General features: G+C 42.2%; 11 protein-coding genes and 1 non-coding gene across 12 annotated transcripts; 6 read left to right on the top strand and 6 right to left on the bottom strand.

Annotated features, from left to right (window-relative positions):
• Positions 1 to 182: 182 nt before the first annotated feature.
• Positions 183 to 4,652, bottom strand: FOA43_001279 (uncharacterized protein; the record flags this gene model as incomplete). Its single annotated transcript, XM_038921600.1, has 2 exons — positions 183 to 3,066; positions 3,916 to 4,652. The coding sequence occupies 2 exons, from the start codon at positions 4,650 to 4,652 to the stop codon at positions 183 to 185; spliced, it is 3,621 nt and encodes a 1,206-aa protein (XP_038777528.1).
• A 707-nt stretch (positions 4,653 to 5,359) lies between these two features.
• Positions 5,360 to 5,551, top strand: FOA43_001278 (uncharacterized protein; the record flags this gene model as incomplete). Its single annotated transcript, XM_038921599.1, has 1 exon — positions 5,360 to 5,551. The coding sequence occupies one exon, from the start codon at positions 5,360 to 5,362 to the stop codon at positions 5,549 to 5,551; it is 192 nt and encodes a 63-aa protein (XP_038777527.1).
• A 401-nt stretch (positions 5,552 to 5,952) lies between these two features.
• FOA43_001277 lies at positions 5,953 to 6,026 on the bottom strand. The gene has a single exon. It is a non-coding gene; the product is annotated as a tRNA-Asn (tRNA).
• Positions 6,027 to 6,648: 622 nt separating this feature from the next.
• Positions 6,649 to 8,406, bottom strand: FOA43_001276 (uncharacterized protein; the record flags this gene model as incomplete). Its single annotated transcript, XM_038921598.1, has 1 exon — positions 6,649 to 8,406. The coding sequence occupies one exon, from the start codon at positions 8,404 to 8,406 to the stop codon at positions 6,649 to 6,651; it is 1,758 nt and encodes a 585-aa protein (XP_038777526.1).
• A 405-nt stretch (positions 8,407 to 8,811) lies between these two features.
• FOA43_001275 (uncharacterized protein) lies at positions 8,812 to 11,430 on the top strand (the record flags this gene model as incomplete). The annotated part of the gene is made up of 2 exons (XM_038921597.1): positions 8,812 to 8,816; positions 8,925 to 11,430. 2 exons carry the CDS (start codon positions 8,812 to 8,814, stop codon positions 11,428 to 11,430), a joined length of 2,511 nt encoding a protein of 836 aa, XP_038777525.1.
• A 141-nt stretch (positions 11,431 to 11,571) lies between these two features.
• On the bottom strand, positions 11,572 to 12,561 carry FOA43_001274 (uncharacterized protein; the record flags this gene model as incomplete). Its single annotated transcript, XM_038921596.1, has 4 exons — positions 11,572 to 11,585; positions 11,657 to 12,389; positions 12,524 to 12,531; positions 12,555 to 12,561. The coding sequence occupies 4 exons, from the start codon at positions 12,559 to 12,561 to the stop codon at positions 11,572 to 11,574; spliced, it is 762 nt and encodes a 253-aa protein (XP_038777524.1).
• Positions 12,562 to 12,782: 221 nt separating this feature from the next.
• On the bottom strand, positions 12,783 to 14,105 carry FOA43_001273 (uncharacterized protein; the record flags this gene model as incomplete). Its single annotated transcript, XM_038921595.1, has 1 exon — positions 12,783 to 14,105. One exon carries the CDS (start codon positions 14,103 to 14,105, stop codon positions 12,783 to 12,785), a length of 1,323 nt encoding a protein of 440 aa, XP_038777523.1.
• Positions 14,106 to 14,525: 420 nt separating this feature from the next.
• FOA43_001272 (uncharacterized protein) lies at positions 14,526 to 17,399 on the top strand (the record flags this gene model as incomplete). The annotated part of the gene is made up of 2 exons (XM_038921594.1): positions 14,526 to 14,534; positions 14,634 to 17,399. 2 exons carry the CDS (start codon positions 14,526 to 14,528, stop codon positions 17,397 to 17,399), a joined length of 2,775 nt encoding a protein of 924 aa, XP_038777522.1.
• A 103-nt stretch (positions 17,400 to 17,502) lies between these two features.
• On the top strand, positions 17,503 to 19,549 carry FOA43_001271 (uncharacterized protein; the record flags this gene model as incomplete). The annotated part of the gene is made up of 3 exons (XM_038921593.1): positions 17,503 to 17,506; positions 17,551 to 17,557; positions 17,716 to 19,549. 3 exons carry the CDS (start codon positions 17,503 to 17,505, stop codon positions 19,547 to 19,549), a joined length of 1,845 nt encoding a protein of 614 aa, XP_038777521.1.
• Positions 19,550 to 19,603: 54 nt separating this feature from the next.
• On the bottom strand, positions 19,604 to 21,193 carry FOA43_001270 (uncharacterized protein; the record flags this gene model as incomplete). The annotated part of the gene is made up of 1 exon (XM_038921592.1): positions 19,604 to 21,193. One exon carries the CDS (start codon positions 21,191 to 21,193, stop codon positions 19,604 to 19,606), a length of 1,590 nt encoding a protein of 529 aa, XP_038777520.1.
• A 221-nt stretch (positions 21,194 to 21,414) lies between these two features.
• FOA43_001269 (uncharacterized protein) lies at positions 21,415 to 22,779 on the top strand (the record flags this gene model as incomplete). Its single annotated transcript, XM_038921591.1, has 1 exon — positions 21,415 to 22,779. One exon carries the CDS (start codon positions 21,415 to 21,417, stop codon positions 22,777 to 22,779), a length of 1,365 nt encoding a protein of 454 aa, XP_038777519.1.
• Positions 22,780 to 23,282: 503 nt separating this feature from the next.
• FOA43_001268 (uncharacterized protein) lies at positions 23,283 to 26,450 on the top strand (the record flags this gene model as incomplete). The annotated part of the gene is made up of 1 exon (XM_038921590.1): positions 23,283 to 26,450. One exon carries the CDS (start codon positions 23,283 to 23,285, stop codon positions 26,448 to 26,450), a length of 3,168 nt encoding a protein of 1,055 aa, XP_038777518.1.
• Positions 26,451 to 26,578: the final 128 nt, after the last annotated feature.

Genomic DNA, 26,578 nt, shown 5'->3' with positions numbered 1-26,578 from the left:
TTTGTATCCATAGTGTTTTTTCTTTCCCTTTTTTACATTATTGTCTCTATTTTGTTTGTTTCTTTGTTTAGCTTATCTATTAATTGACCAATATATATATCTCCCATAAGTAACTTACCTGTAAGAATATGTTTATTTGTACCGAAATCTACGAGCCTATATTTAACACTGTATGTGATATCTCACTGTTTGTCCCTTCTCGTCCTTTTATTGTCGAAGAAATCATCGAATAGGAAGTCTGCAAAGTTACTGTCAAGAGGTGGTGTCTCTGTTGGTGAGGCCGTTGAAGAAAAAGCTACAGAGTCTCCCTCCTGTTGAAGTTTCTGCTGATCCTGTTCTCTCTGTTGTTCCGATTGAACCACCGTGGAAAGGCCAGAAGGAATGGCCGATGTGGGCTGTTCAAATATGCTATCCTGTTGTCCATCGTAGGGTAGAAACGCGGCCACATCCTGCGGCCTGTTCATCAAGGAAGCAGAAGCGTTTGCATCAAAAGAATCTCGTTCTGTACCAGCAGGCAATGGTTGCATGGAATCTGTACCAGACTCCTGAATACTCTGGATCTGTGGATGGCCAACCGATTGGCTCAGCATATAAGGGGGTAAAAATCGTCCGAATATCTTCATATCCAGTTGATCCATCGGACCAGGAACATACTGAGAGTCGATTGAAGATGTCCCCAAAGGATCGTTCTCTCCAACCACTGAAGGTGGTGCAAAAGGTGTAGCAGGCTCAAATGGCAGCGTGGACGAGTTGTAAGATGACTGAATATCCGCAGATGAAGAAAGTGCAGCCGCATTAGCTGTTTTCACTCTCGAAGAAGTTGCCGCAGGAGGCCCTACACATGCATTTCTTCCTGCTCCCTGCTCAGCAAGACTGGCTGTTGCCAGATTAATCCCAGTAGGAACACCGTCGATGAAATTCACACCATTGATGATCTTGTTGATCTGCTCATTAGGAAGCTTGTGAGACGCGGCATCGACAGCAGAGTAGGACAGAGGAAAATCTCTAGGAGATCCAACTGATTCACGAGGCCCACTCTCTTTCTGTTTCCATCTTCCCATCCGAGGAGTAACAAATGATTCTTCGCTATGACTGGATCCGGCTGTTCGTCCGTTCATCTGCTCAAACAAGGCGTTGAGAATGTTGTACGTTCGGCGTGCAGCAGTGGAACTGTCTTTCAACTGATCTAGCACTTTTTTCCCGGATTCTGCATCCTTTTTAACAGCCAAATAATTTGGATCCAAATTGCCATCTGCACTCAACGAAGGAGCATAGTGAACGTAGTACACTAGACATGCCACGGAAAAGAAGATGGTGTAAATAGAAAACCAATACGAGCCACTGAGTAAGTGTCTCTCAATCATATCCTCCGCCAACTTCACAACAACACGGGCTACATTGATACAATTTTGTGCCTTTGATAGGGATGCCGTAGATCCCTCGATATCAGAAGCCGCTCTTCCACCGGCCGCAATATAATGGATGAAAGGGCGGTATAAGATAATTCTGACATGTAAATACGACATGTGAAGCAGTCTATTTGCCTTAAGGTACTGCTCGGGAGGCTCCATACCAGGTTTAAGTTCCATAGGTAGTGAGTCGAGCCATTTCTGAAGCTCCATTTCAAGCTCGGAGACAATATCATGTGCCATGCCTGGATGGCCTTGAATAGCTCTGGCAAAACTTCTACTTTTTGGTGGAGCGCTCTTCCTTTTCACTGGATACAACTTGGCCACTATATGGCCCATGATGAGCATTAACTTGGTATGTGCATTGGCAATACCGGAACTGGACAGTCTACTGCCTTGCCTCTCATAGCGATAACCAGTAATAGTAATGTTTTCGTCATCGAGCTCAATCGGAAGTTCCTGATCAAAATCATCCTCGCTGATGGTTCGAGGTAATCCCAACATTGTGTTGACGTATATATCCATCTTGTATAGAGTCCAAAAAAGTCGCTTTCTAGTCTCTAACTCAATGGCATTGAACGGATAGTCTAATTTTCTATGTAGACCTTCCCTTAAGGCAGCCCGAAGCGCAATGCCAATGTAGGCATAGCAGGTGGAAAGTCTGGCGGAGCATTGCAAGAAAATTATAAGCATCACAATTGTCTGAATACCAAATGTGTCTCTTGTATCAGTAATATCAATAAGTTTTCTTGCAGCAGTGAAATAACGGTAGCCCTCATCTTCCACGTCTTCCACCTTAGGTCCTGCTTCCTTTCGGGTAGAGATGCCAGAAGTCATTTCATCACTCTTGAAGAAAAGAGCACCACATGCCAGTACGGAATAGACAAGAGGTAAAAATCTCTGTTGCTTGTTAGTGTATTGAGACGGATCAATGTCGTAAAGTTCATTAAGGTCCTCGATGAATGCTGGACGGTGGTAAAACCGAAATAAAACGCATGCACTACTCCAGGTTTTTGCTATAAGCTCTAAAGCCACCTCTCTGGAAGGGAGAATGATCTTAATCTCGCGACCGATGGATGAATCATCGGAGTTTATGCAAGACGAAGAACCGACTGGGGTAAGGGCCACAGCTTTGGACACTGCTGAGAAAGGAAAATTGTCCAATCCTGAAGTGACCTGTGCGGGTTTAATGGCTTGGGTACCCTGTATGCTCTTGGCGCCCTGCATGCCTGGTGAACCTTTAGTACCGCCAAATGGCATTTTAACTGTAGGAATGTACGGCACAGGGATTTCGGGTAATAAATCATATGTGTGAGCTATCGCTTTACTGCCAGAAAGAGAGTCGTTCTGATTGGTCTCTCGGATTTTGTTCAGAGCAGCCATAAGCTTCATGGGATTGATCGGTTGAGGATTATCGTTGAGATCTGTGAGTTTAATGTCCGGTAAGAGTCTGTGAAGGATGTCATCGTACAGCTTGAGTCTATCTGAGAGCTTGGCAAGAAGTCCAGGGTTCGACGAAGCCAATGCTGATATCGTTGGGGATGATGTATTGGTGGTTAGAGTGTCTGTATGGGACCCGCTAGGCGCATTAGGACCACTGCCACCTGAACTACCGGAGAATCCTGAGTTTCCTGGACCGGTAGCTCTCCCCCTCCCGCTGGAATTTCCGTTAGTGCCACTCAGAGAGCCATTTCCACCTTTCTTTCGCGTTCGGAGAGGTTGGTTGTAGCTGCATTCGTAACTGTATACAGTACAATGAATGCATGGGATATCACCTGAGCATTTGATCTTCAACTTGCGACATCGATCGCAGGCCCGAACAACTCTCCTTCGTTTGGGAAGAACTGTACTGTGTAATCTTTCGGAAAGAGTTATAACTGCTGGGCCGCGACTACCACCACCCTTTAGGGATGAAGAGTCCCCCAAATTAAAGTGAATCGACGTATTGGGTAGAATTCGAGGGGCGTCCAGTTTGCGAGGCTCCACGGGCTTAAGTCGCCGTTTTGCCATGGTAAAAGGAGCTGTATATTAACGCTATATGAGGGGTGCAGATTTGACCGTTTTGGAGATGCACTAGTTTCTTTTGAACAACTAACTAGCCCTTAGTGGAAAGTCAGGTTATCCATCACCGCAATCTTTTTCTTTGTGCGCACTTAGATTTTCTTTCATCTTATGTCCCAATTCGGCTAATTAGATTGACTTCTTCACTTTCTGAGAGCTAAGCAAAGCTGATGGAGGCACTTTAATGTCCGACATGATCTATTTGCGTTTATTGTTTCTCGGTTACATTACAGTAGCATAAAAATTGTCTACATTGCTTTTTTCTCTCTTTACTCCTTTCTGTCCTTTCTCTACATAAGGTTTATGCTTAGCTCACTTTGGTTCAATAATATATTTTGATTTATGTGTTTGAAAGCTCTTAATAGCTGCACTAATAGTTATATAAATAATTGTTTTTCTCCATATGATAGCAAATAACACTGTCGATTGTGTACTGTGATTTTACCAGTATTCCGCTGGTCCTCGATGTTGATGGAATTTCCTTTCACCGCCGTCAAATGGTTCGAATGGATAAGGTGGTGGGATTGAGTAGAAATCATAATCCATAGGAGGCTCCCAAGGTCCCATTGGTCTTTTTGAAATTTCTCTTGGATCTCTTGGACCCTTTGGGCCTCTTGGACCTCTTGGACCTCTTGGATCTCTTGGATCTCTTGGATCTCTTGGACCTCCTGGACCTCTTGATCTTCTTGGTGGTCCTCTTGGTCCTCTTGATCCCCATCTTCCTCTCGATCCTCTTGGACATCTAGGACCTCTTGGTTCTTGTGGTTCTCCAAACCCTTCAAAACCGTGATGGTGATGACTTCCAAATGGAGGAGGAGGTGGAGCAGTCATGAATATGTTAACGCCGGGTATTGAAAATGGTGGAGGTGGAGGTGGTGGTGGTGGTGGCATTCCCTCGAAGCCCATCTCTAGAAAAGGTGGTGGTGGTGGTGGTGGAAAAGGAAAACCTCTAGGACCACGGCCACCATGAAAGCATGGAGGTGGAGGTAGTGTAAATTCATCCTCATATATATCTTCTGTTTCGGTGTTGGAATCAGAAAGCACTTCATTGGTACCCTCATCCTCGACCACTTCCGGAAAAGCCTTTCGGTTTTTAAGAGTGCGCGTCACTTTACTCAATAAGTCGAGCAATTCAGCTGTATCCATCTCTCCGATGGAACGTGTTCCTGTTAAGTCAACCATTATTTTTGATCGTAGTAGTAATCAAGTAATCTGTGTAATCGAAAGGAATTTGCAACCCCTTTTATACCTCGGCAACCCAATTTCGGGAGACGGGGCAGCCTTCCTAATGGGGATTGGTCACGCCATCCTCAAAAAAAAAATATGCATATTTTCTATATTTATCATTCATCTCTACCAATAGAGGAAATTGGATTTTTTCAATTCCCGAATCCTGCATGACCCATTTAGATCTCATCGTATTCGGAAATAGACAAAAGCCGAAACCAGATACCACTACTATTTCTCTCCCATCTTATCATTCGTTGTAGCTACCGACTTCTTCGTTTATAATTATCTACAAGAAAACATGCATCTCGATTTTTTTCATCCAAGATCTGATTTAGTCGTGACTTTTCCCTAATTCCTCTCTTCTTGATAAACGTCTTTCAGTTTCCACCCAAGCTACCTACCTCACTGAGCCATACCTAGAATCTCTTGTTAGAGTAGGGTAGAGAACATGAAAAACAAATTTTGAAAATTTTGAATCCAGGAAAAAATTTCAATGAATCATACATATATCCACTTGAGAGGTGACAACAGAATATTAGGAGGAATATAAATAAGCCAGCAATTTCTGTGATTTTTTAAGGGGATTGCTATATATTTGTGTTTGACTCTCTTTTTTGCTTATTGATTTAAATTGACGAGCTTTCATTCGTTATCATAAAATGGATGCTACCAAGAAGAACGAGCAAAACAACACCGAGTCGGAGGAGTATAAGCTTAGATTGAACTTCGGTGCTGAGAAGGAAAAGCAGATCATGAATCAGATCAGAAAAAACACACAGCAGAAGTACAACTCTGTCATGGGAACATCTATGATGGGCGGAATGTTTGAGTTTGCTTTTAGAAAGAACTAGTTTTTTTGATCTTATCTACCCCCAAACTATTCACTTTATTCCGTTTTTCATTCTTGGTTTATTCTCACCTAGACAACAATATTCTGATATAATCGAACACGAGTCAAGTCTGCCTATATAATTCAGACTTGGTTTTTTATTTGCGACCACTAATAATAATAACAGTATTCTAAATATATTGATCCGCTTAGATTAATCCGTAACTACGCGACATCGTCGGAATTCGTGCCCTCGGACCTGCCCGGAAGTCCGAGATCCTCCGATCCAGGATAAACTCTTAGGTACATGAGTTTTCATTTATTTCCAACGATATACCCACTGGACAAGCTTCTAGTATCACTTCTAACCTCTGAAGGTAAGAGAGTTTGTCTTTCGAATAGGTCAAAGTAAAAAAAAATAACCGACCAGGGTGAGGATTGAACTCACGCTCTTGCGATTAACAGTCGCACGCCTTAACCAGCTTGGCCACCCAGTCAATTTATGTAGTTTTCCTGTCTCAGATTATAATGTCAGTTTCTCAAAGGCCTCTGTAAATCAATTGTTGCGCTCATTCTTCATACCGAGCCAACTATAAGTAAATATATTTTCAGAGTTTGTAGATTAAAGTTATCTTTTATATTATAACCAACAAGTTATTTTTTTTGTTCACGTTTGTAAATATTATTTTTATTCAGTAATTTCTACCAGATCTTGATAGCATGAAGAGAAAACAGACAAAATAATATACATATAACTATTTCACTGTTTTCTGACTCTAAAAATGGTCAATAGTAACAAAAATATTGCTACAGTAATTTAGCACTTATTGGAATTGCTTTTGGATCCAAAAATCATAGTAAAAGATCGAGTAGACGTATGGTTTTTGCTTTAAAAAAAGGTTATGCCCTTATCAATTACTACATCTGTGCAGTCCGTATACACATGAGTTTGTATGCTTAGGGTTTATAAAGTGTGACTAGAAATCATTATCCTAAATGTAAAACCATAAAAAAAAGGGTTGCAAATATCGTCGAGCTGGATTTGAATTATTAGTTATTATTAAATGAATATTAAGAAAACTACGGATTTCAAATTAGGATCCGAGCTTTCTCAATGGACTATGCCTGGATCTTATTGGCAGTGTCACTAGCTTCATTGGTTTTGTTAGTTTCACTTATATCTCCACTTTGCAGAGAATCCAGATTTTCAGAAGTGCTATCGGCTCCCTGCGCAGATCCTTTACTCTTTCTGTAAGGATCCTTAACAAAAAGACAAGCAATAAACAAGATAGCACTGGTAATACCAATGTAATAGGCATTACGGAATTTCTTAAACTGCTCTTCTTTTGCAGCAGATTCTGTCTGTATCACCAAAACCCCAACAACGGTTGTAAACAATGCGCTACCAATTGCAACACCAACTTGTCCAAAGGTCTGGAATATACCAGAGACAACCCCTTGCAAATGCAAAGGTGTTTGGGACATGATAGCATTAAGATAAACCATGAAAAATATGTTGACACCGAATCCCATTATGAACTGACTTGCGAACTGAAATTTCCAGTAATCATTTATGACTTTATAATCAGTTCTTGAAACCCAGATGGAACCACCTAGTAAAAGAGAAGCCGAGAAAATCAAAGTGTTTCTAATACCCACTCTTATTGCATATTTGCTTCTGTAAAGAATAGATCCCAGGACAGTTCCGACTGCCATTGGAAGTATTTTAACAGAGGCAATAAGAGGAGTGTTTCCGTGTAAAAGAATATTGTACTGAATCAACGCTGATACAAAAGCCACATATGCTAACAAGCAGCAGAAAACTCCTATTCCCAAGAACAAAAAGTTGGGAAGCTTGAAGACTTCAGCCGGAAAAATCAATTGAATCCTCACTCTCCAATCACGTTGCATACTGCTGTAGCTTTGAATAGTGCTTTGGTCCGATCCATTGTCAGATTCAGTCTTATCGAGAACTTTATTCTGGTCCTCAATATCAATATGTGCTCTAGTGACTATCCGACTAGCAGCATTATTATTATTCTTGAAATGCCTAAAGTAAAGAGTTTCAACACAAACCATGAATATAATTAGTAAACCACCAATAGGAATAGTGACGTAAACCTTAGGAGTCTTCCAACTACTTCCCGCTTCGGTCAAACCAAAGATGACAAGAAGTAAGCCGACAACTAAGAGAAACACGCCCGGATAGTCCAAATCTCTCAGCTTCATTTCCTTATGATTATCAGTTTTTTCAATGGGGATCATAAGGAAAAAGAGAATTACAAGACACGTTAAGGAAAGTCCAAAGGTGAAGTAGAAAAATCCTTGATACCCAATGTTTGTGACAGAGAAGACACCACCGAGCAAAATTCCTAAACCCAAACTTCCTGTCAAGACAATAGATAGCAAACGAATTGCCCACTCCAATTCTGCTCCCTGGAAATAGTTTGCAGCAAGAGCAAAACCACTTGGCATCAAGGCAGCTCCACCTATACCCTGTAAAGCTCTAAAAACAATCAGAGCAATGATACTAGGTTGAGGAATGGCAGTTAGAAGAGAAAAGAAGCACATCACCATCAAACCTATCATATAAGTATTATGTGGTCCAATAATATCACCAATCTTACCGAATAGAATAATGAAAGAACCCAATGTTAAAGCGTATGCAGAAAGAGCCCAGGAAGCAGTTGCTGAAGAAGCATGAAAATACTTTTCTATGGAATATGAAGTAGTCAAGGCACCAGTGACGTTAAAGTTATCCATAGTAAGACCCAACAAGATAATCAAATAGACAAACTTTTTGTTTCTGTATCTATCTGGAACTATAGTACGACCATTAGAAAAGGCTTGAGAAGCTTTTGATAGGATTGAAGACATGCTGCAATGATAAAACCGTTACCGCTGACTAATTGAGCTACATAATTAGAGTTACAAGTAGGTAGAAAATGAGGAGTTCTTATATAATAGAGGAAATTATCAAGATATTACTAATACTTGGATAGAATATATAACTAAAAGAAAGCTAGAGGTAGCAACTTAATTCCACTTAAACCCGTGGAGACCAAATTGAGCACTCCAGAAAATATGCGATATATATATCATCCTGGAAATTAATAGTGCATGATATATAGATGTGGCTGAAATCGAATAATAATGGCCACGTATCTTACGATCCCCTTTTGACTACTATAATCTATTTGTAAGCGGAAATAAGGATCTGAGATGAGACACTCGCGCGGAGTAGGAAAGAAAAAAAAAATTAAAATGGAGGTTCAACTCGGCATGAAGTAAGGATCTACCTTACTGAGGAGTTAGACTGGAATCGTTAGGAGAATGACTCGAATTATATCTTGTGGTGCCCCAATTTGCATCCTACTAACATTAATTCAATTTAGCCTTTGCATTTCTCCGGATAGTATCTTCAAGCTTGACTGGCAGACTGTGCAGATAGGTCTCCCGTTTACCTCTATAGTAGGAAACGCGAGAGACGGAAATGCTAGCACCATTATATCTTTGACGGACAAAAGCATGTTGGCAGTTCAAGATCTAGAAACGGGAAATATCCTTTATAGATATAAATCGGAGACATCCTTTGTGAATACATCGCAATTGCTTGGTCTTGAAAACGACGAATTTGCCGTTGCGTTTAACTATGAGGATGGATCAAGTAGGATCGCATTTTGGACTTTCAATGCTACAGGGTTGATTAAAGCTGAGAAATTATTTAAAAAACATGTCATTGGTTTGGCAACTACGACCAAAAACACTGTACTTGTTGTTGACGATGCTGGAGCGCTATATGAGTTGGATGATCACTCACAACATCAGCCAAAACTTCTTTATCAAGGAGTTCCCGAAAAGGACAATTTTGTCAGGGCAATGCTTACAGAGACAAACTATCACCATCATTGGATCGTTTTCCTCGAGGGAAACCATGGCCAAGTGCTATTCTATACCATAGATCGTGATGGCGATGTCAGCGAAGCACAACGCTTTAGAGGTTGTGGTTTGGAATCGCTTTCCTTTGTGAAAAGCATTTCTACTTACCCTGTATGTCTAGGGTCAAAAGCCTATGAGTACAGCGAAGAGTCTCGTGATTTACATGCTTCTTTTGAGGGTCTTGGCCGTGATCTCTTGGATCTTTCTGGGGCTGAAAGAGGTCTCCAAATGATCAACGATCACTACTATGTGTCTATTACTCGTGGAAATGCAACTTTATTTGATATAGATGCTTCTATTTTCAACCCGTTGGTTACTTTCTCTCTTCCTGAGCACATCAAGCACGTCGAATTCTTCGTCACTCATGCAGGACGAACTCTCAATGCCTATATCACCGGCGACGACTATACTATTAGTCTTGTATCAAACGGTAGGATAGTATGGCAAAAAGATGAGTCTTTAGCATACATAACTGATGCTGTGCTTCTAGATCAGTCGCAGACGTCTTCTCTAATATCAACATCTGACGAAATCAAAAATGAACGCTCCTTCAATTTGATAGCTGCTTACATTAGTCGTCTCAAGTATAACGTACACAAGCTCTTTGGAAACACTTCCGAAACTGTTGATTTCAACCTTCATTTTGGGCTTCTTAAAACACTTGTTGTGATGACAGAAAATGGCAAGATAGCTTCCTTCAATACATTCGGCGAGCACACCAATCTCTCGAATCAATTGATTGACATCTTCGATACTGGCTCCAGCAATCTTACGCATTTAGTCAACGTAAATGAACATCTTCTGGCTGTGGATGACGGGCTTAATTTATATGAAGTTGATTTCAATCAAAAGACCATTTCTTCAGCAGATCCCTGTTTTGTCGATAGCCACTTTATGATATTAAAACCTGCCGATAGCGAACCAAAATTGATCCAGACCTCAAGTAGAGACTTCTATACCACAGCCAAATCCAAAAACGGCCATGCATTATATGGATTTCACGTGACCAATGAAACACATAAGACATGGCGACACATTCTTGATGATGACGAGACCATTCTTGCCATTCAAGCCAGAAGTTACGATAACAACTTGGTGGCCAGTAATGGGATCACCATCGCAGATAGAAAAGTCCTATACAAGTATTTGATTACGAACTTGGCAGTTGTCACTATACATAGTGAAAAGAGTCAGCAAGTGACAGTTCAGCTACTTAATGTGGTCACGGGCCAAGTCTATGATTCATTCACTAAGCATACGGACAACGCAGCGGCGGTTCATGTACTCTTTGAAGAGAACTTCATCATTGTTTCAACTCAAGAAAAGGGCAGTATCGACACCGTACTTACGTCAATTGATTTATTTGAATCACTCACTCCAGACTTGAAGAAAACAGGACACCTGGCAACCTACTCCTCACTCGGTAACTCTACCATTATCCCTGAGCATGCCACTAGATCATTCATTCTTCCCGGAATCAGTATCAAACAGATTTCTCTCACTTACACGAGACACAATATTGCTCTCAAACATCTTCTCTTTACTACGTCAACGGGCAGCTTGATGGCGGTACCAAAAATGTTAGTCAACGGCCGAAGACCTTTAATAGAGATCTCTAAGAGTATGCTGCAAGAACCTCTGCTACTCAACTACGAACCTTATATCGTCCCTTCAGATAATTTGATACTGAGCCACTATCGTCAGCTAATGACAGATAATGGAGATCGGTTCCGAAAGCTAATGTCAGTTTCAACAGAACTTGAGTCTACATCAATCGTCGTCTCCGTCGATACAGACTTATTTGTCACGATAGTGAAACCCTCAGCATCATTCGATACACTAACGGGAGACTTTAATAAGAAGATCCTACTGGTGACCATTGCTGCGTTGATTGCGGCCATTTATTATACAATACCATTAGCATCCTCGAAGAAGTTGAAGGATCTTTGGAAAAACACTTAAATAGTAATAAAAACTTCGATCACTTTTTTCTCTTTTCTCGCTTTCTGGTCTGCTCGAGTTCCATTTGCTTGCGACAGTCCGGACAGTACCATATACCCTTTGGGGGGCTCGGTAAGACCCACACATCCATAATGAAACCACTCATACCGACAATTCTGATTGTCACATGCAATCATATTACCGTAAGACACCTGTCTACAGAAACAGTACAATTCATTGTCCTCACTATTTCTTCCAGAAGCATTTTTAGGAATCGTAACAGTACCAGAGGCGCCTCTTTCGAGCTTCTTTCTTCCAGAAACACGACTGAGCCCGGCCTCTGCTTTAGGGGTCACAGGGCCTAAAGGTTCCTCAGACTTGAACCGTCTTCTAATAGAAGACGAAGCGGATGACGAACTGACACTTGGACTGCGTTCTGAGCTTCCGGAACGAGACCTTGATCTGGACTGTGATCTTCTGGACTGACTTCTACGCGATCCACTACGATCATAGGAAGAGGATATAGGTGATGTCGACCCATCCAAGGATGCCTGAATCAAACCGTTAGTCAACGAAGATACCGAGTCCAGATCTATGGACATTGATTCTGGGTCCACACCCAAAATTTTCGGTTCGCCACTCGCCTCCAACTTTACACAGTCCTTTTCTAGAGATGCAAGATGCTTGGCAAGCAAGTATAATGCCGTATTCGCTATGACGCACTTTTCCTTTTGCAATCTGCTTGCTTCTCTGTATCCATCTTCGATTTTGCTGTACATCTGCTGTTCTTTTGGATGTTCAACAAGTGAACCGTTCTGTTTAATGTACTTTTGTAGCTGCCCATCACTCTGGTGAATCTTTCTTCGTATTTCATAGACCTCCATGTCTTTCTCCCTCATCTGTTGAAGCAGGTATTTCAACTCCACCGGAAGGTTAGACATACTCTGGGTTTGCTGTTCAAGCACACTAGCGGCATCCATCTTTACATGAATCTTATATTACTGAAGAAAGGAACAAAAGGCAAGAAAAAACTTATGCATGCAGTCGATTATAAAAGAGGCTCTCTAACTTATTTTTCAGAGCGCGAATAATTCAAGTCGACCAGGCACGCTACGAGGCTGGCTACTTACTACTCTACACCATACTATACATACTACTAGATGTAAGACCCGTATCTGACAAGCTAAGTGTAATAGTCACAAAGAGCTTGCCTTTTAAAAGTCTAGTTGTTCTTGCATAGGTGCGGCTCCAGATCCAACAGCAACATAAGTTGCCTAGACACAGAAATATAGATTTGACTCTAGACCATATGCTCACCGATTTTCGTTTTTACTTGGGATAAATGATGCAATTGAAATCCATTTTTTTTCTAACTATGACTGCTTCAGTGTTCCCGGCCTGTGAATATCCGTTTCGCCATAAGGTACCTCGTACCTACCAGCATTTCCAAAACGCGATCTGCGAGGCTTGCGGATTCCGGACAAGTCTCTTTGTTTCCTGTTAGCCTGAACAAACAAGTACATGAGTAAAAGTGCAACCACCACAAGCGTTGGAATACCCATGATCACGTAGTAGATATCGTCCCCAGTCACAGGCATGACGGCTTCTTTTCTCATTTGCTTAGTGTTCTTGCCAACAATTTCCTTGAGGCGAAAGTCCACTATCAAATGAGGAGCATCTAATATCCGGAACTCATCATCTGTGACAGAATCCGGTTGAATGGCAATTAGTACCTTCTTATAAACAGATCCTTTTAGCCATTTCTTATCAACATCAACGGGGAAGAATCCTTGTGCGTTTAGAACCCAATCCGAGGTGAAAAAAGCTCCGGGCACTTCTCCCTTGAAAGAACCAGCATCTTCACTGAGCTGGGCCACGTCATTCGCCACATCTTTGACCGGTCCACGAATATCCCTCTTCACTTTCATTCCTGCTTCACTTATTTTCTCCTTGACATAAGCATAATGGAACCTAACAGTTTTGACATCATCATAGAACCGTGAAAACCACGTCACAAAGTATGTTTTTCCCACTCTCAACTTGGAATTATCCTTTGGCCTACAGAATGGCTCGGAAATATCCATATTGGCCATTCCACGATGGAAGTAGAAATCTGGCGTACATCTCATAAGTGGACTCAACTTCACGTAAGTATCATCTTCCGGAATCATGATGACCTCATTTACTTCATCACCTTTCTTTAGATTATGTGCCTGAATGTCCTCCTGCTTATGGACGATAGTAGTAGCCGTCTGAAAGTAAGTCTTCACGTCAGGCAATCCGTTTTTAACCTGCCCATTTTTAATTTTAGGCTTGATCGTTTTCGGAGAACCATCGTTCTTAATGCTGATCCACCACTCAGTTCCTGATGCCGTTTCCGGCGGTTTAGTGCTGAAGGTGATTCCACCAATCACTGTTGGTGTCACCACTTCAGCGATCGAGCCATAAATGGTTCTAAGCCAAGGATCAGGACCCTCTTCCTTATGGGTACCAACGTTTTTCTCGGATTCTTCTTTGAGCCATTCTTTGTTGACGATGACTTTACGACGTGGATCTCTTTTGTCTAGAAGGGGAGAGCCTGTAGTCTTCGATACCTGAGTAGTGAACGGCTCGAATGCCGTGGTTTTAGGAGGTAGAACAACTGCGCTTGCAACCCCATAGATTAACAGTGTAGCAAAGATCAAATTGAGGTGCATTAAAAAAAAATTGTTCAAGAGAAAGAAAAACAAGTGATGGACAGGTTGAAGAGATCTACAACTGACAACGCACCAAGATCGCTCGATCGATCGTTCGGACGAAAAGAAAAAAGAAGGGTAGAAACGAGTCGCAACTTCGACGCGTCGAATCGAAACTTGATTTATCTGCTGAGCTTCAGTATATTATTGATTGCTTTGTGACTGCCAGTACTCTTCTTCGGACTAGGCCCTCAAAGGATACTAGAGGTGCAACATAACAATACAGTTTCGCTAGAACTTGATACGATATACATATTAGGAGACACAATACGGTTCCTTTTTTATATTGAAGCACTCAATGAGATTACAAGAGGCAGACCCACAAACCTCCGGGGTTCGGAAGTATCAAAAAACAAGCAAACGCAATAGGCTCCCATTGTCATGCTCGATGTGCAGACAACGTAAGGTTAAGGTAATTATCCCCAATATTTTTTAATACGATAGTAATCCCTGAAAGAGACTGATGTACTAACAAAAGAACAACTACAGTGCGATAGAGGAAGACCTTGTTGTAAAGTTTGCGAGAAGCATAACATTTCTCATCTCTGCCATTATGATCCTAGACTCTGGGAGAGCAAACTGGAGACACACGACGGGAAGGAAACCACGCGTAAGGAGTTGATGACACATACTCTCAACAGTGTCGATACTACATCTACAGCTTCCCCTATAGACAGTCCGCCAAAGGTGAATGTGAAGTATAAGTCATATCTGAACAGAATATTGAACACAAACTTAAAATCTAACTGTGGTCCAATTTTGAATACGGATACAGCCCCTAAATCAAATATGTCATCAGCGATTCAAGAGATAAAGCAGAAGATCAACCAATTGGAGGCATCTATTACTCATGATTCTAGGAATTTGAATGACATTCAACCACCTCAACCTCATGGCAACAGAGAGTTGTATTTGATTAGAGAATATGGTGCTAATTCGAATGATACCGTAGACTTTTTTAACGATCCTCCTGCTATGCTTATGTGGTGCTCCCGTATGAATAATCACGGTCCGCTCTCATGGATTGCTCTCGTGATGAAAGACCCATTTCTTATGCCTATTCATCGTAAAGTGGTTGGTAGAAGAAAGAAGAACTCACTCTCTGTTCCTGAATACATTAAAGCTAAGATAGTTCCAGAAACAGTTAAAGATGCCGAATTTAGTCGGCAGATCATGGATGACGCTGGTATGTCTGAGATGGGACCCATGAATTTGGCTGGATTGAAGGATTCTATCCTGGCGGGTACAAACAAGACATTAGAAGCGCAGATATTGAAAGTTTTGCCACCGACAAAGGCAATATGGATGCTCGTGGATAGATTCTTCTTATATGTCTACCCATTTTTCCCATATTTAGATAAGAAGGAATTCATTTCACAGGTTGAACAGATCACAGGCTCTAGAACTTCGAAGGCAGAGTTGGCCAAAGGTCTTCATTTTCGAAAGAAGCTTGATATTGCTACAATTGGCACGCTTTTAATAGTACTGAGGATGGCATACATGACCCTTGCAAACAACCACGAGAAGGCGACGGATTTTCCCAAACCCTCGGCGGATGAAGCCTATCTCTTACAGTACCTGGTCGGGTCTGAAACCATCAAAGTGGCGCAATTTTGCTTGAATCAGTTCCATCTTTTACGCCGATGTGCATTGAACGTTTTCCAGTGTGCTGCATTGATGAGAGACTATCAAAGAATTGATGGCTCCGATGGATTTGGTGATGCAGAACAGCAGATTTATTTGGGTACTTTGATACAGATAGCTGTTTCAATCGGCTTGAATCGAGACCCCAGTAAATTTGATCCTGCCGTGAGCTCCAGCAGACTAGGAAATCTTTGGAGGAAGATTTGGTACGTTTTAATATGTCACGATATCGAGGACTCGGCAATCTTTGGCACTCCAATAATGTCTCGTCCTGACTTCTTTGATACCAGGCCTCCTAGTTTCTCTCAAGCGACATCAAACACCGATAACCTGGACGTTGAACGTGAAACTGTTGAAGGTATTATTTCAGGTAACGAATTGTGCAAAGTTTTGGGCGATGTTGTGAATTCTGTGTTGGATATTCGTAATCCTCCTGGTATGGGAGACTTACTCTTACGGTTGGATAGACTAGAGACATATACCAAGCAGCACTGGGGGTCACTTTTGCAGATTTTAACGTTGAACGACGGCATTCATGCACACAATTTGAGAAAGATGAATGCCATCATCTCGTATATCACGGTGCAATCGACGCTACACCCCGTATACTACCATATTTTTCTCCTCTATGAAAAAAAGCACAACACAGAGGCTTGCTTCAAGTTTGCAGAGAAGATTTTGAAGATCGTAATAGAGATCGTTTCACACTTTGTTGAAATGATTCGTTACAGTTATCGGTACGTTGGCAAGGGATTTGACTACCTCTTATCACCGCCTTTAGAGACGGCTATTCAGAAATGCCTTCAAATACAGATTTCTTTATATATGAGATCTATGACCATCAGAAAGTCCATCGGAAAGGGCTCGATAACTTCAGAAATCGCAACAGACATAGATGCCTTTATGTCAAGACTGATGAGCCAAAACTTTGGTGAAAAATATTTGCAAGGACTTATGCCTGTTTCAGGTCGCTCCTTTTATGCGTGGAGAATGATGAAAGCTACCTCTTTCATTTTCAAGCTTTTACAGAAGGATAAGTTTTCGTATCCCCCTGATCAGTACAACTTTCTAGCGGAATTAAAACCGGACAAGATACGCTATCTATGGAGACTTACAGAAACTGATAGGTATACGACGAAACAGAAACAGCTTTGGAGGTGCGAAAACGTAAGAAAGAGTAGCGAGGAGATGTCAGATACCTTTACTCCAGCACCAGAGACGACATCCAGTACGACTACATCGCATTCTTCACTACCAGCAACGGTTCCCCTGGCGACTTCGACCTCTTTAGAGATGTCATTGGAGGATATTGACAAGTTTTGGGCGGAAATGCTTAGACAACAAAAAATTCCTATTGCTGGTGTGTCCGGTAACAATCGGAATTCAACATCCAATATCATTGACCCGGCAATACCTGCAGAGTATCGCGATGGCTTGACTACAGATTCGATAGACATGCAGTTTCTTGGAGACTTAGGCCTAGGGGATACGTACGAAGTAAGCAGTGCTACCGGCAGCAGTCATAGTGGTGTCAACAATGACAGTCCAGGACTGGTTCTCAGTGATTCTTTTGGTGATCGTGATTTCATCATGGGGAAGAACAATTGGTAACCACCTTCCTTATATTTATTACTTGTATATTCTCTCCTAAGTTATAATCTAGTTCCTACGCTAGGTATGTGTGTTACTTCTCTTATATGCCATATTTCTCTGCATGTGTGTTATATATTCTCTCATATGTGATAATTATTTCTTACATTAGTGACTCTGTATATGTGACTGTTTGTCGCGTTCCCCGCTTATCGTTATCGCGATCTGCATGTTGGCTGCTCGCGTCTGAAAAAGGAAAATAGAGAAAAAAAACATTCATCTATTTAAAGATCAACATTCCCCTATGATAATGTTCATTCTCTTTACCCTTTTGAAGACAAATTCTTCTTCTATTGATGTCCATACCATCTAATGGGGCGCCGCTAACAAATATGGCAAACCCAAACTCAAACTCTGTGACTGCTCAGAACAATGCGTTGTCCACTCCTCTTACTCCTCTTTCGCACGGCATCAACTCTACTAGTCCTGGTAGTTACAGAGCTATTCCTATTCCAAATAGAAAACCTAGACGTTCAAACTTCTTTGCATCACCACTGAGTTCTCTGAATGCCAGTGGACTCAGTGCGTTTGTTGGTTCGTATCAGAGAGCTCAATCTTTCCGGTCCTTGGAACCCAGAATGAGGGCCTCTAGATCGTACTTCCAAGACGACGAAGAGTTAATAGACCCGCACACTCTTGCGCCTTCCCAATTGGGAAGGAAAATCAGTGTCGTTTTCAACCAGGTGAACAAACCAGTGTTTGATAATTCCACCTTCGACGAGGCTGCCGTGGATGACACTTCCTTCTTGGACCAATCATATGCAGATTACAATCTCTCCAGACAGCCTTCTATGACATCCTCCGTACAACAGAGTTTACAGAGAGTTGCCAATCACGGTCAATCGCTTGCTAGAATAATGACTAACGATACAGACTCGTTATTTTTACGTCAGGTCGAATCCAGAACCGGTGTAAAGGTCACTATGATAGCTCCCAGGTCCACTGTAGCACAAACCATCTTTAACTCTATCAACGTATTGATTGGTGTTGGTTTATTGGCACTTTCCAAAGCCATGACGTATTCTGGTTGGCTCTTTGGATGTATCTTACTTGTGTATTCTGCCATAATCACTTTTTGGACTGCCAATCTTCTCAGTGCTTGCATGGATACAGACCCTACACTCTGTACCTATGCAGATCTTGGTTACAAGGCATTTGGTCCAAAGGCTAGACTTTATATCTCGATTCTTTTCTCGGTCGAGCTATTAGGGGTTGGTGTTTCATTGATTGTACTTTTTGCTGACTCTCTCAACGTTCTTTTCCCAGAGATTAGCACCGTTCAGTTCAAAATCATTGGCTTCTGCATTCTCACCCCACTATCTTTTCTCTCTCTTCATGTTCTTTCTGGGATTAGTTTGCTAGGAATAATATCTACGGTTTCTTTAGTTATCATCATAACTGCAATTGGATGGGCGAAACCCTCTTCACCTGGTTCCCTTATAGACCCTATGCCAACCTACATAATGCCTCCCTCATGGATGGATCTTTGCATTTCTTATGGAATCATTTTGGGCCCCTTTGGTTCCCATTCTCTTTTTCCAGCCTTGAAATCTGACTTGGCTACTCCCAGTGATTTCAAAAGATGCTTGAAAGTGACGTATTCTGTTGGCTTCATGGCCGATTCCACCATGGCCATCATTGGTTTTGCCATGTTTGGTGCTCATGTTCTCAATGAGATTACTAAATCTGTGCTCGTTACAAAGGGTTATCCGAGGATGATTTACATCATGATAAGTTGCTTTGTATCGATGATTCCTATCGCTAAGACACCCATCAATGCATTGCCGATCATCAATATTATAGAGTACATGTTTGGCTTAACATCGCAGCAACTCGAAGATGCAAAGGTTACAGTATTCCAGCGTGTGTATCGCGCTCTCATTAAACTGTTTGTCAATGGTATGTTTGTTTTCTGTGCTATTCTTTACCCAGAGTTTGACAAGATTATAGGCCTAAGTGGCGCCTCGCTTTGCACGCTTATTTGCATTGTTCTTCCTTGCGCCTTCTACGTTAAACTCTGCCATCCCCAAAACAGCTGGGTTTACTATACAGTGATGGTGATAGGATTAGTTTTGGGCTCGATTTCTACATACGCAGCCATCGTGAGCTGATGATTTCGACAAAATATACCTCTATATTAGATTATTATCCAGTTATATATATACCTATGGCTGCTTGACTTCAACTCTTTTCTTCTTCTGCGCTGCCTCCTTCATATGGTTATGGATCTTTCTCTTCTTGGCACGTCTGAGCCTCTGCTTCTCTGCTCTGTCAAGTTCATCTTTGGCCATAATCACACCGGAACGAAGCTGGACTTCGTCCTTTCCAGCCTTATTTCTAAGCTTATATATTTCCTGAGGCGCCAACGTATCTGCTGTAGACAGAGTCAATGGCTGTGCATCCTCCATACTAATCGTGGACGTTTGAACCTTAACGTCAAGAAGCTTCTCTGCAGGTTTAGGCACAAAGTGTGCAGAGCAGAGAGCGTCCAATTTGTAGTTGACTTTTGTGAACAGCTGCGATATCTCGTCATGAGTTTTCTTTAACTCCTCATTGGCTGCCTCTGATTGATTATCCATATATTCGTCCTCATAAATCTCAGCCAAAGACTTGATTGACTTCTCCTGCGATACATCAACTCTTTTAGAAGATTTGAAGTCATGCATTTCCGAGATTACACGTTTCGGCACCTCATCAAAACGTTCATCTTTAATTCTGCGTCTGATTATCTCATCTAACGTGTCTGTAGTCTCCTGAGTGATCACCGGCACAGGTTTCGCAGTTCTTTCGAATTCAAGGTCTTCATCTAACAATGTGTCTTTATCTCTTTGCCTTGCATTTACTTCTCCCTTCATAGTCCATTTCTTTTCAGCAACAGCCTCCTCTTCTAACGACACAATCTCTTCCTGTATCTTCACTTGCTGTTTTTCGAACGACGACAGATTGTCAGCACTTTTCTTGTCATCAACAAGTTGCTCATTACCAAAATCGGCGTTAGCTTCTTTGAATGCCTCATCGTAATCGTCTTCGTCCAACTTACCGTCAAACCTCACCTTTTTTTCTTTCTTATGGCTTTCTCTTTTTGGTGTCTCCTCTCTATCCACTATAGGCTTGAAGAAATCCTTGTAGTAAAGCATCTCATCGTCACTTCCGTCACTGATATCACCAAAAAGATCGACCTCTTCATCATCTCCTTCCTTATTCAAATCTCCACTTTCACCCAACGTTTTCACTTGAGCGTTATAGGCATCAATCGAAAATACATCATCGTTAAGTCCAAACGCATCTTTCTCGGGCTTGTAGTCAACATCCCCATCATTGTTATCGTTGTGTCCGCTCTCTTCATCCTCTTTGTCTTCCTTCGTTTCTTCTTCACCTTCGGAATCCTCTAATGCATTATAAAATTCGGCATCAGAACCGAGTTCGGAGATACCTTCTTCTTCTTCTTCTTCCACTTCTTCCACGTCCTCCTTTTCTTTGTCCTCATCCTCATCCTCATCCTCATCTTCTTCCAAACCATACTTTTCTTTCAACTCACTTAACTTTCCACTCAATATATTCTCGTTCACACCATCAACCACTAACTTAACCTCTCCCCAGACTTGCGATGGCATCAATCCATCTATATGTATTTCATCTAGCACAGAGTTATCCTTCGTAATAGGATCAATGATCTCCTTAACATCTTCTAGTATCTTCTCTGGTGCCAAATTTCCCGTTAACACCGTTTCAGGGTGATTCACTAATTGCTCCATACCGATTATTCACTAACCAAAAGCAAGGAACAAGGACTAGATCGTAGTCTTTGAAGGAATCTAAAAATTTTCAGTACCTAAAAAAATATGTACGTATACACATCCGTACACCAAAATGATTAGATTATGCTCCGCTAATTAAACGCTAACAAGGATTTCGTAGATTAGCAGCAAGAGCTTACTTATTAGTTGAATGGTTTAATCAGAAGTCTTTTTGCATCATGTTTATTCCTCTTTTCTTTTTGATAAACACTGTCACATCATGGTTTAGTCCTTTTTACAAAAAACGCTATTGGCAGTATTCTGATGACCAGAATAATCTCTTGAAGCACTGTGCAGGTATGGGACCATATGTTCAAGGTAGCGGTTTTGGATTTGACTATGATGAGATACCAATGAATTTGGTGGTGGATCGGGTGTTTGTATTCAGCAGACATGGTGAGAGATACCCTACAGTGGACCTGGAGCTCTCTCTTAGAGCCGTCTATGACAAGCTTAAAGAGACCAAGGTGGATCGATATGAAGGCCCCATGTCGTTTGTGGAAAAGTGGGATTATTTTATTACAAATAGATCTTTGATTGAAATGGAAACCAACACGTCACAATTTTCGGGATTAAAGGACATGCATAACTTTGGACAAGATATCAGGCAGAGATATGGTGAACAACTCTATAAGGAGAGGAGCGTAATGCCTTTTTTCACATCTGGATCACAGCGGGTGATCGATTCGTCAGAAGCGTTTGCAAGAGGATTCTTTGATGGTGATAATAATGAAGAATTGGCCAAAAAAATGGTGATAATACCGGAGAATAAAAACCAAGGCTACGACACTCTAACTACAGGAAAGAGTTGTGACCCTTACCATAAAAAAAACAACTACCCACATCCTTATGTACCAAGATTCATGAAACAGGAGGCAATGAGATTAAACAAGCTTTCACCGGGATTTAATATGACAGCCGCGGATGTTAAGATTCTAGCACAGTACTGTGCGTTCGAACTCAATGTCAAGGGTCACAGCGATGTATGCGATGCGCTTTCCATGGATACGTTTATAGAGTACGAATATTTGCATGATAGTGAGGTATACTACACCAATGCCGAGCATCCGTACACCTTTATTCTTGGCTCTGTCTACGTCAATGCTACTCTTCAGCTCTTGAACGAGAAGAATCCCGAGCAGAAGATGTATTTCAGCTTCACGCATGACACAGATCTTCTCTTCTACATGAATGCATTGGGAATATTAGATCATCAGGAGAGAAAACTTCCTATTGGGAGGATCGAGTTTTCGAGATTTTTCAAAACGTCCGAATTAGTCCCCATGGGGGCTCGAATAGTTTTGGAAAGATTGACGCACGAAAAGACTCAAGAAAAATATGTGAGGGTCATCATTAACGATGCTGTGATTCCGTTGAAATCCTGCCAGGATGGACCGTCCTTTACCTGCAAGTTGAGCACACTTAATCGACTATTTTATGAGAAGTTGAGTGAGCAGCAGACGTTTGGTGACAAATGTAACGTGGACAAGAAATATCCACAGTACTTGAAGTTCTACTGGGACTGGAAGCAGTATTCGCGGTAGCTCTGCCCGGGTAAGCTGATCCCTGGTGGCTTTGCACGTCACCCGGAAACCCCGGCTATTCTTGCGGTCGTTCTACCGTCGTCCAGGCCTTCTTGCTCATTCATACGTAACACATCGTAAATTTGAAAATTAATTTTGGACTAAGGGTTCTCACTCTCCATTTGCTATCTGCCAGATCAACTTGGATCATATTTGAGTTTCTCGCACACATATTTGCCTTTTCTCGTAACACATTTTATTCACGCTGCACCTTCATTATCTCTCGTTTTAATATCCAACACCACATGGAATCCCCCCACTATTGCAAAGCTTGCTCCTTGCCCATCACAGACGGCCAGGCTTATGAGCTGGGTGCCGATCGTTGGCATGTGGAATGTTTTAGGTGCTCGAAGTGTCACAAACAACTTGGCGTTAACTCCAACTTTCTTGTATTGGGAACCGGTGCTCTTGTGTGCTCCGAATGTTCATACACGTGCAAAAACTGCGGGAAGAAGATATACGATATGGCCATTTTGACGGGAGATTGTGCCTACTGTGCAGATTGCTTCAAGTGCAAGTCCTGCAAGAAGCCTATCGAGGATCTACGTTATGCCAGGACTTCTAAGGGACTTTTTTGTATGTCGTGTCATAAGATTCTGATGGAAAAGAAGAAGAAGTATGACAAGATGAAGAAGGCCCGTAAGCAAAGGGAACTTCGTCGTTATCAGAGGGATCAGGAACCCCAAGAGAACCAACCCGCTGAGCACAGTCCACTCAGCGTGCAGTCTCAGCAGGATCAGCGGGATCAGCGGGATCAGCAGGATCAGCAGGATCAGCAGGTTCAGATGGTTCAACAAGCTCAACATCAGCAGAAACAGAAAGCTCAACAGTCTCAACAAGCTCAACAAGCTCGGCAGGATCAACAAGCTCAACAGGATCAACATGATCAGCAGGATCAACAAGCTCAACAGTCTCAACAAGCTCAGCAGGATCAACGTGATCAACAGGCTCAGAAAGTTCAGCTGGCTCAGCTGGCTGATAATAGTCCCCAAACTCAGTCACTCTCTCAATCATCAGCCTTTTCAGGTAGTGTATCGCCTGCTTCATCAGATTCGCCCATTTCTGCTATGTCTGAGAATCTGCGCTCCTTTACTCCTCTCTCAAATTTGTCTCACGCAAGCCTCAACCAGGCAAAGGTGGTAGGAAGAAGGGAGAAACAAACAATACGGGCTACGCAACATTCTACAGCCCCTGCACAAGAATTATCTGCTCCAACTACTCCAGAACTTCCTATTGCTCCTCCTCCTCGTACGCTTTCTACTCCTACATCATCCAGCTCCGTATCTGCTGCTGCTTCCTCGGTATCATCCGCACATCTTGATCTACCTTCCAAGCCTCTCATTCGTAACAGTTCTCCAGAAGTACCCCGTCAGGCTCTTCCCTCTTTACCAAACAAAAATCTAGATACCATCCATCGTCGTGGAGTCATAATGGATCAATCATTTCTTAATCCTGAGCAAGAGAGCTTCATCAATCTTGGCGATAACGATGAGGATAGCAATATTGACCGCAGCATCGACTACGCTAATGAAGATTCAAACGATGATCTCCTCCATATATACGACGACGATAATATTGTCACCGACACAGCGTCATTGGCATCCAAACCAGCATCGCAGTCACTTTCATCCGCTTTTGTTCCTCTTCACTCTCCTCAGGATGCTGGTCTTAACATTCAGGGCGTCACATTTCCCTCGCAGAAAAGGTTAGATTCTCCTTCGACCTCTAAAGCGTCTTCTTCCGGCACTTTTGGTGCTCTGGCATCACCTTCTATACCCAACATGAATTATACAGGCACACCAGGCACCAGGGGTACCTCAGAATCGGCGAAGAACTCACCTGCAATCATTGAAGGTGACGGGTGGAAGGACTTCAGGGTGCGTAAAAGCCCATTTAGATTCGGTGCTTCTGGCACTGACAGTTCCATGCAGGCCTCTGCATACCCAGGATCTCCATCTCATTCCAGAAAAGGCAGCTCCAGCTTGGGTAGATCACTCACTCACGTGTTTCACAGGCACAGAAAGGGTAATAGCAGCAGCATCAGTGCCAATGTCAATGGTATTGACGGAAGCATGCCGGGAACTCCCTACTCCATAACCGAGTCTTCTCCTGAGCACAACAGAACACAGTCTGAACACTCTACTTCTGCATATGCAACTCCTCCTTTACCTTCTTCACAGGGATTCCATAATCGCTCCTTTTCTGAATCCCTGCAGGAAGCACTCAAAGAAGAAGATGACGGTAGCGGAGTACTGGCAGAACGTAGAGAACAGATTTCTCAGGCAGAGAGAGAACTTCGCCTTCTCAAATCGGAGATTAACACTCTTTCGGCCACAAAGGCGGCTATGTCACGCGATATTCAGAATCTTCAATTACAGAAGCGCTCACTGCTAAGTGAAATCACTGAGAAGCAGGAACAATTGAAAAATTTCAACAACTCGAAGACTTCTCTACAAGATGGAAGATCCGAAGGTTCGGGTAAGGATGGAGATAGTTCTACTTCTACAAATCATGCATCTTCTACCCCTGGCTATCAAGCTCAAAATATACCTCAGTATGCCACAAACAACTTTACAGGGACTACAGGCATTGCCGCCGCTAATGGATCTTACTCCTCTGGCAAGAAGGCTGGTGGCTTTATGAGACGATTCTTCGGTGGATCGCAGCAGAGTTCCTCATCTTTACCTACATCGGTGTCTAGCCACTCAATTAGTGGTCCTCTTAATGTGAAACAAGGCGAAGAAGCTCTACAGACGTTGAGAGCGCAGATGGGAGGTCCTTCTCCTTCTAATAACAACAGAGTCTACGAACCACCGGATGAAGTGTTGTCTTCGTCACCTACTAAGCCTCAGAAACAGAACCTTAGCTCTGGAATTGGATCTCTGATTCGTTCCAGATCTCAGAACTTTCTCCAGCTACGAACTGGAGGTCTTGGAATACATGATTTTGAGAATAACGGTATTTCTTCTTCACTATCGCCTATTCCGGCATCTCCCGTTGTTACTCCGGGGGGACTTTATGAGTTAAACTTACAGCAAAGAGCTCAATGTGAAAGTCGTGTAATTCCATATGTGATCACTGCATGCATGACGGATGTTTCTAAAAGAGGATTGACTTCAGAAGGCATTTATCGTGTTAGTGGATCGGCACTGGCCATAGACAAAATCGAGCGGTATTTTGCCTCACTTGATACCAATACTATCAACCAACTAAGCAATCAGCTTTCTCAGAAGACCGCGGTCAAGCTTGATACCGATATTCATGCTGTAGCTGGTATGCTTAAGAGGTATCTGAAGAAGCTTCCAGAACCTGTGATACCTTTTAATGGATACGAGCAATTCATTGAAGTTGCAAAATTGCCTAATGATCAAGTAAGGGCTCAATCTATGCGGCAGTTACTCTCGATGCTACCTTCAACGAACCTTAAGGTGCTCAAATTACTTGTGGCTCATCTAAACGCAGTGGCTGCCAATGAGCAGTACACCAAGATGACGAGCAGTGCTTTAGCGACTGTTTTTGCACCTACTTTGGCAAGAGAAAGGGGAGGCGATCCACAGAGAGAGATTCTGGATAACGGAGCCAAGACCCGTGCTACAGAGTTTCTTTTACGTAACGCAACAAACGTATTCTGAAGTTGTGTATATATCCCTAATTCACCCTTATAAATATGTACATATAGATATCTCACAAAACATCTTTTATATCAGGACTACTATACATTTCGAAGCGTCTCTTACCCGTTCTTAGCAGATACTCAATG

This window comes from Brettanomyces nanus, chromosome 1, assembly GCF_011074865.1.
Source record: "Brettanomyces nanus chromosome 1, complete sequence".
Classification (NCBI taxonomy): Eukaryota; Fungi; Ascomycota; class Pichiomycetes; order Pichiales; family Pichiaceae; genus Brettanomyces; species Brettanomyces nanus.
This window is presented reverse-complemented; position numbering and strand designations above follow the sequence as displayed.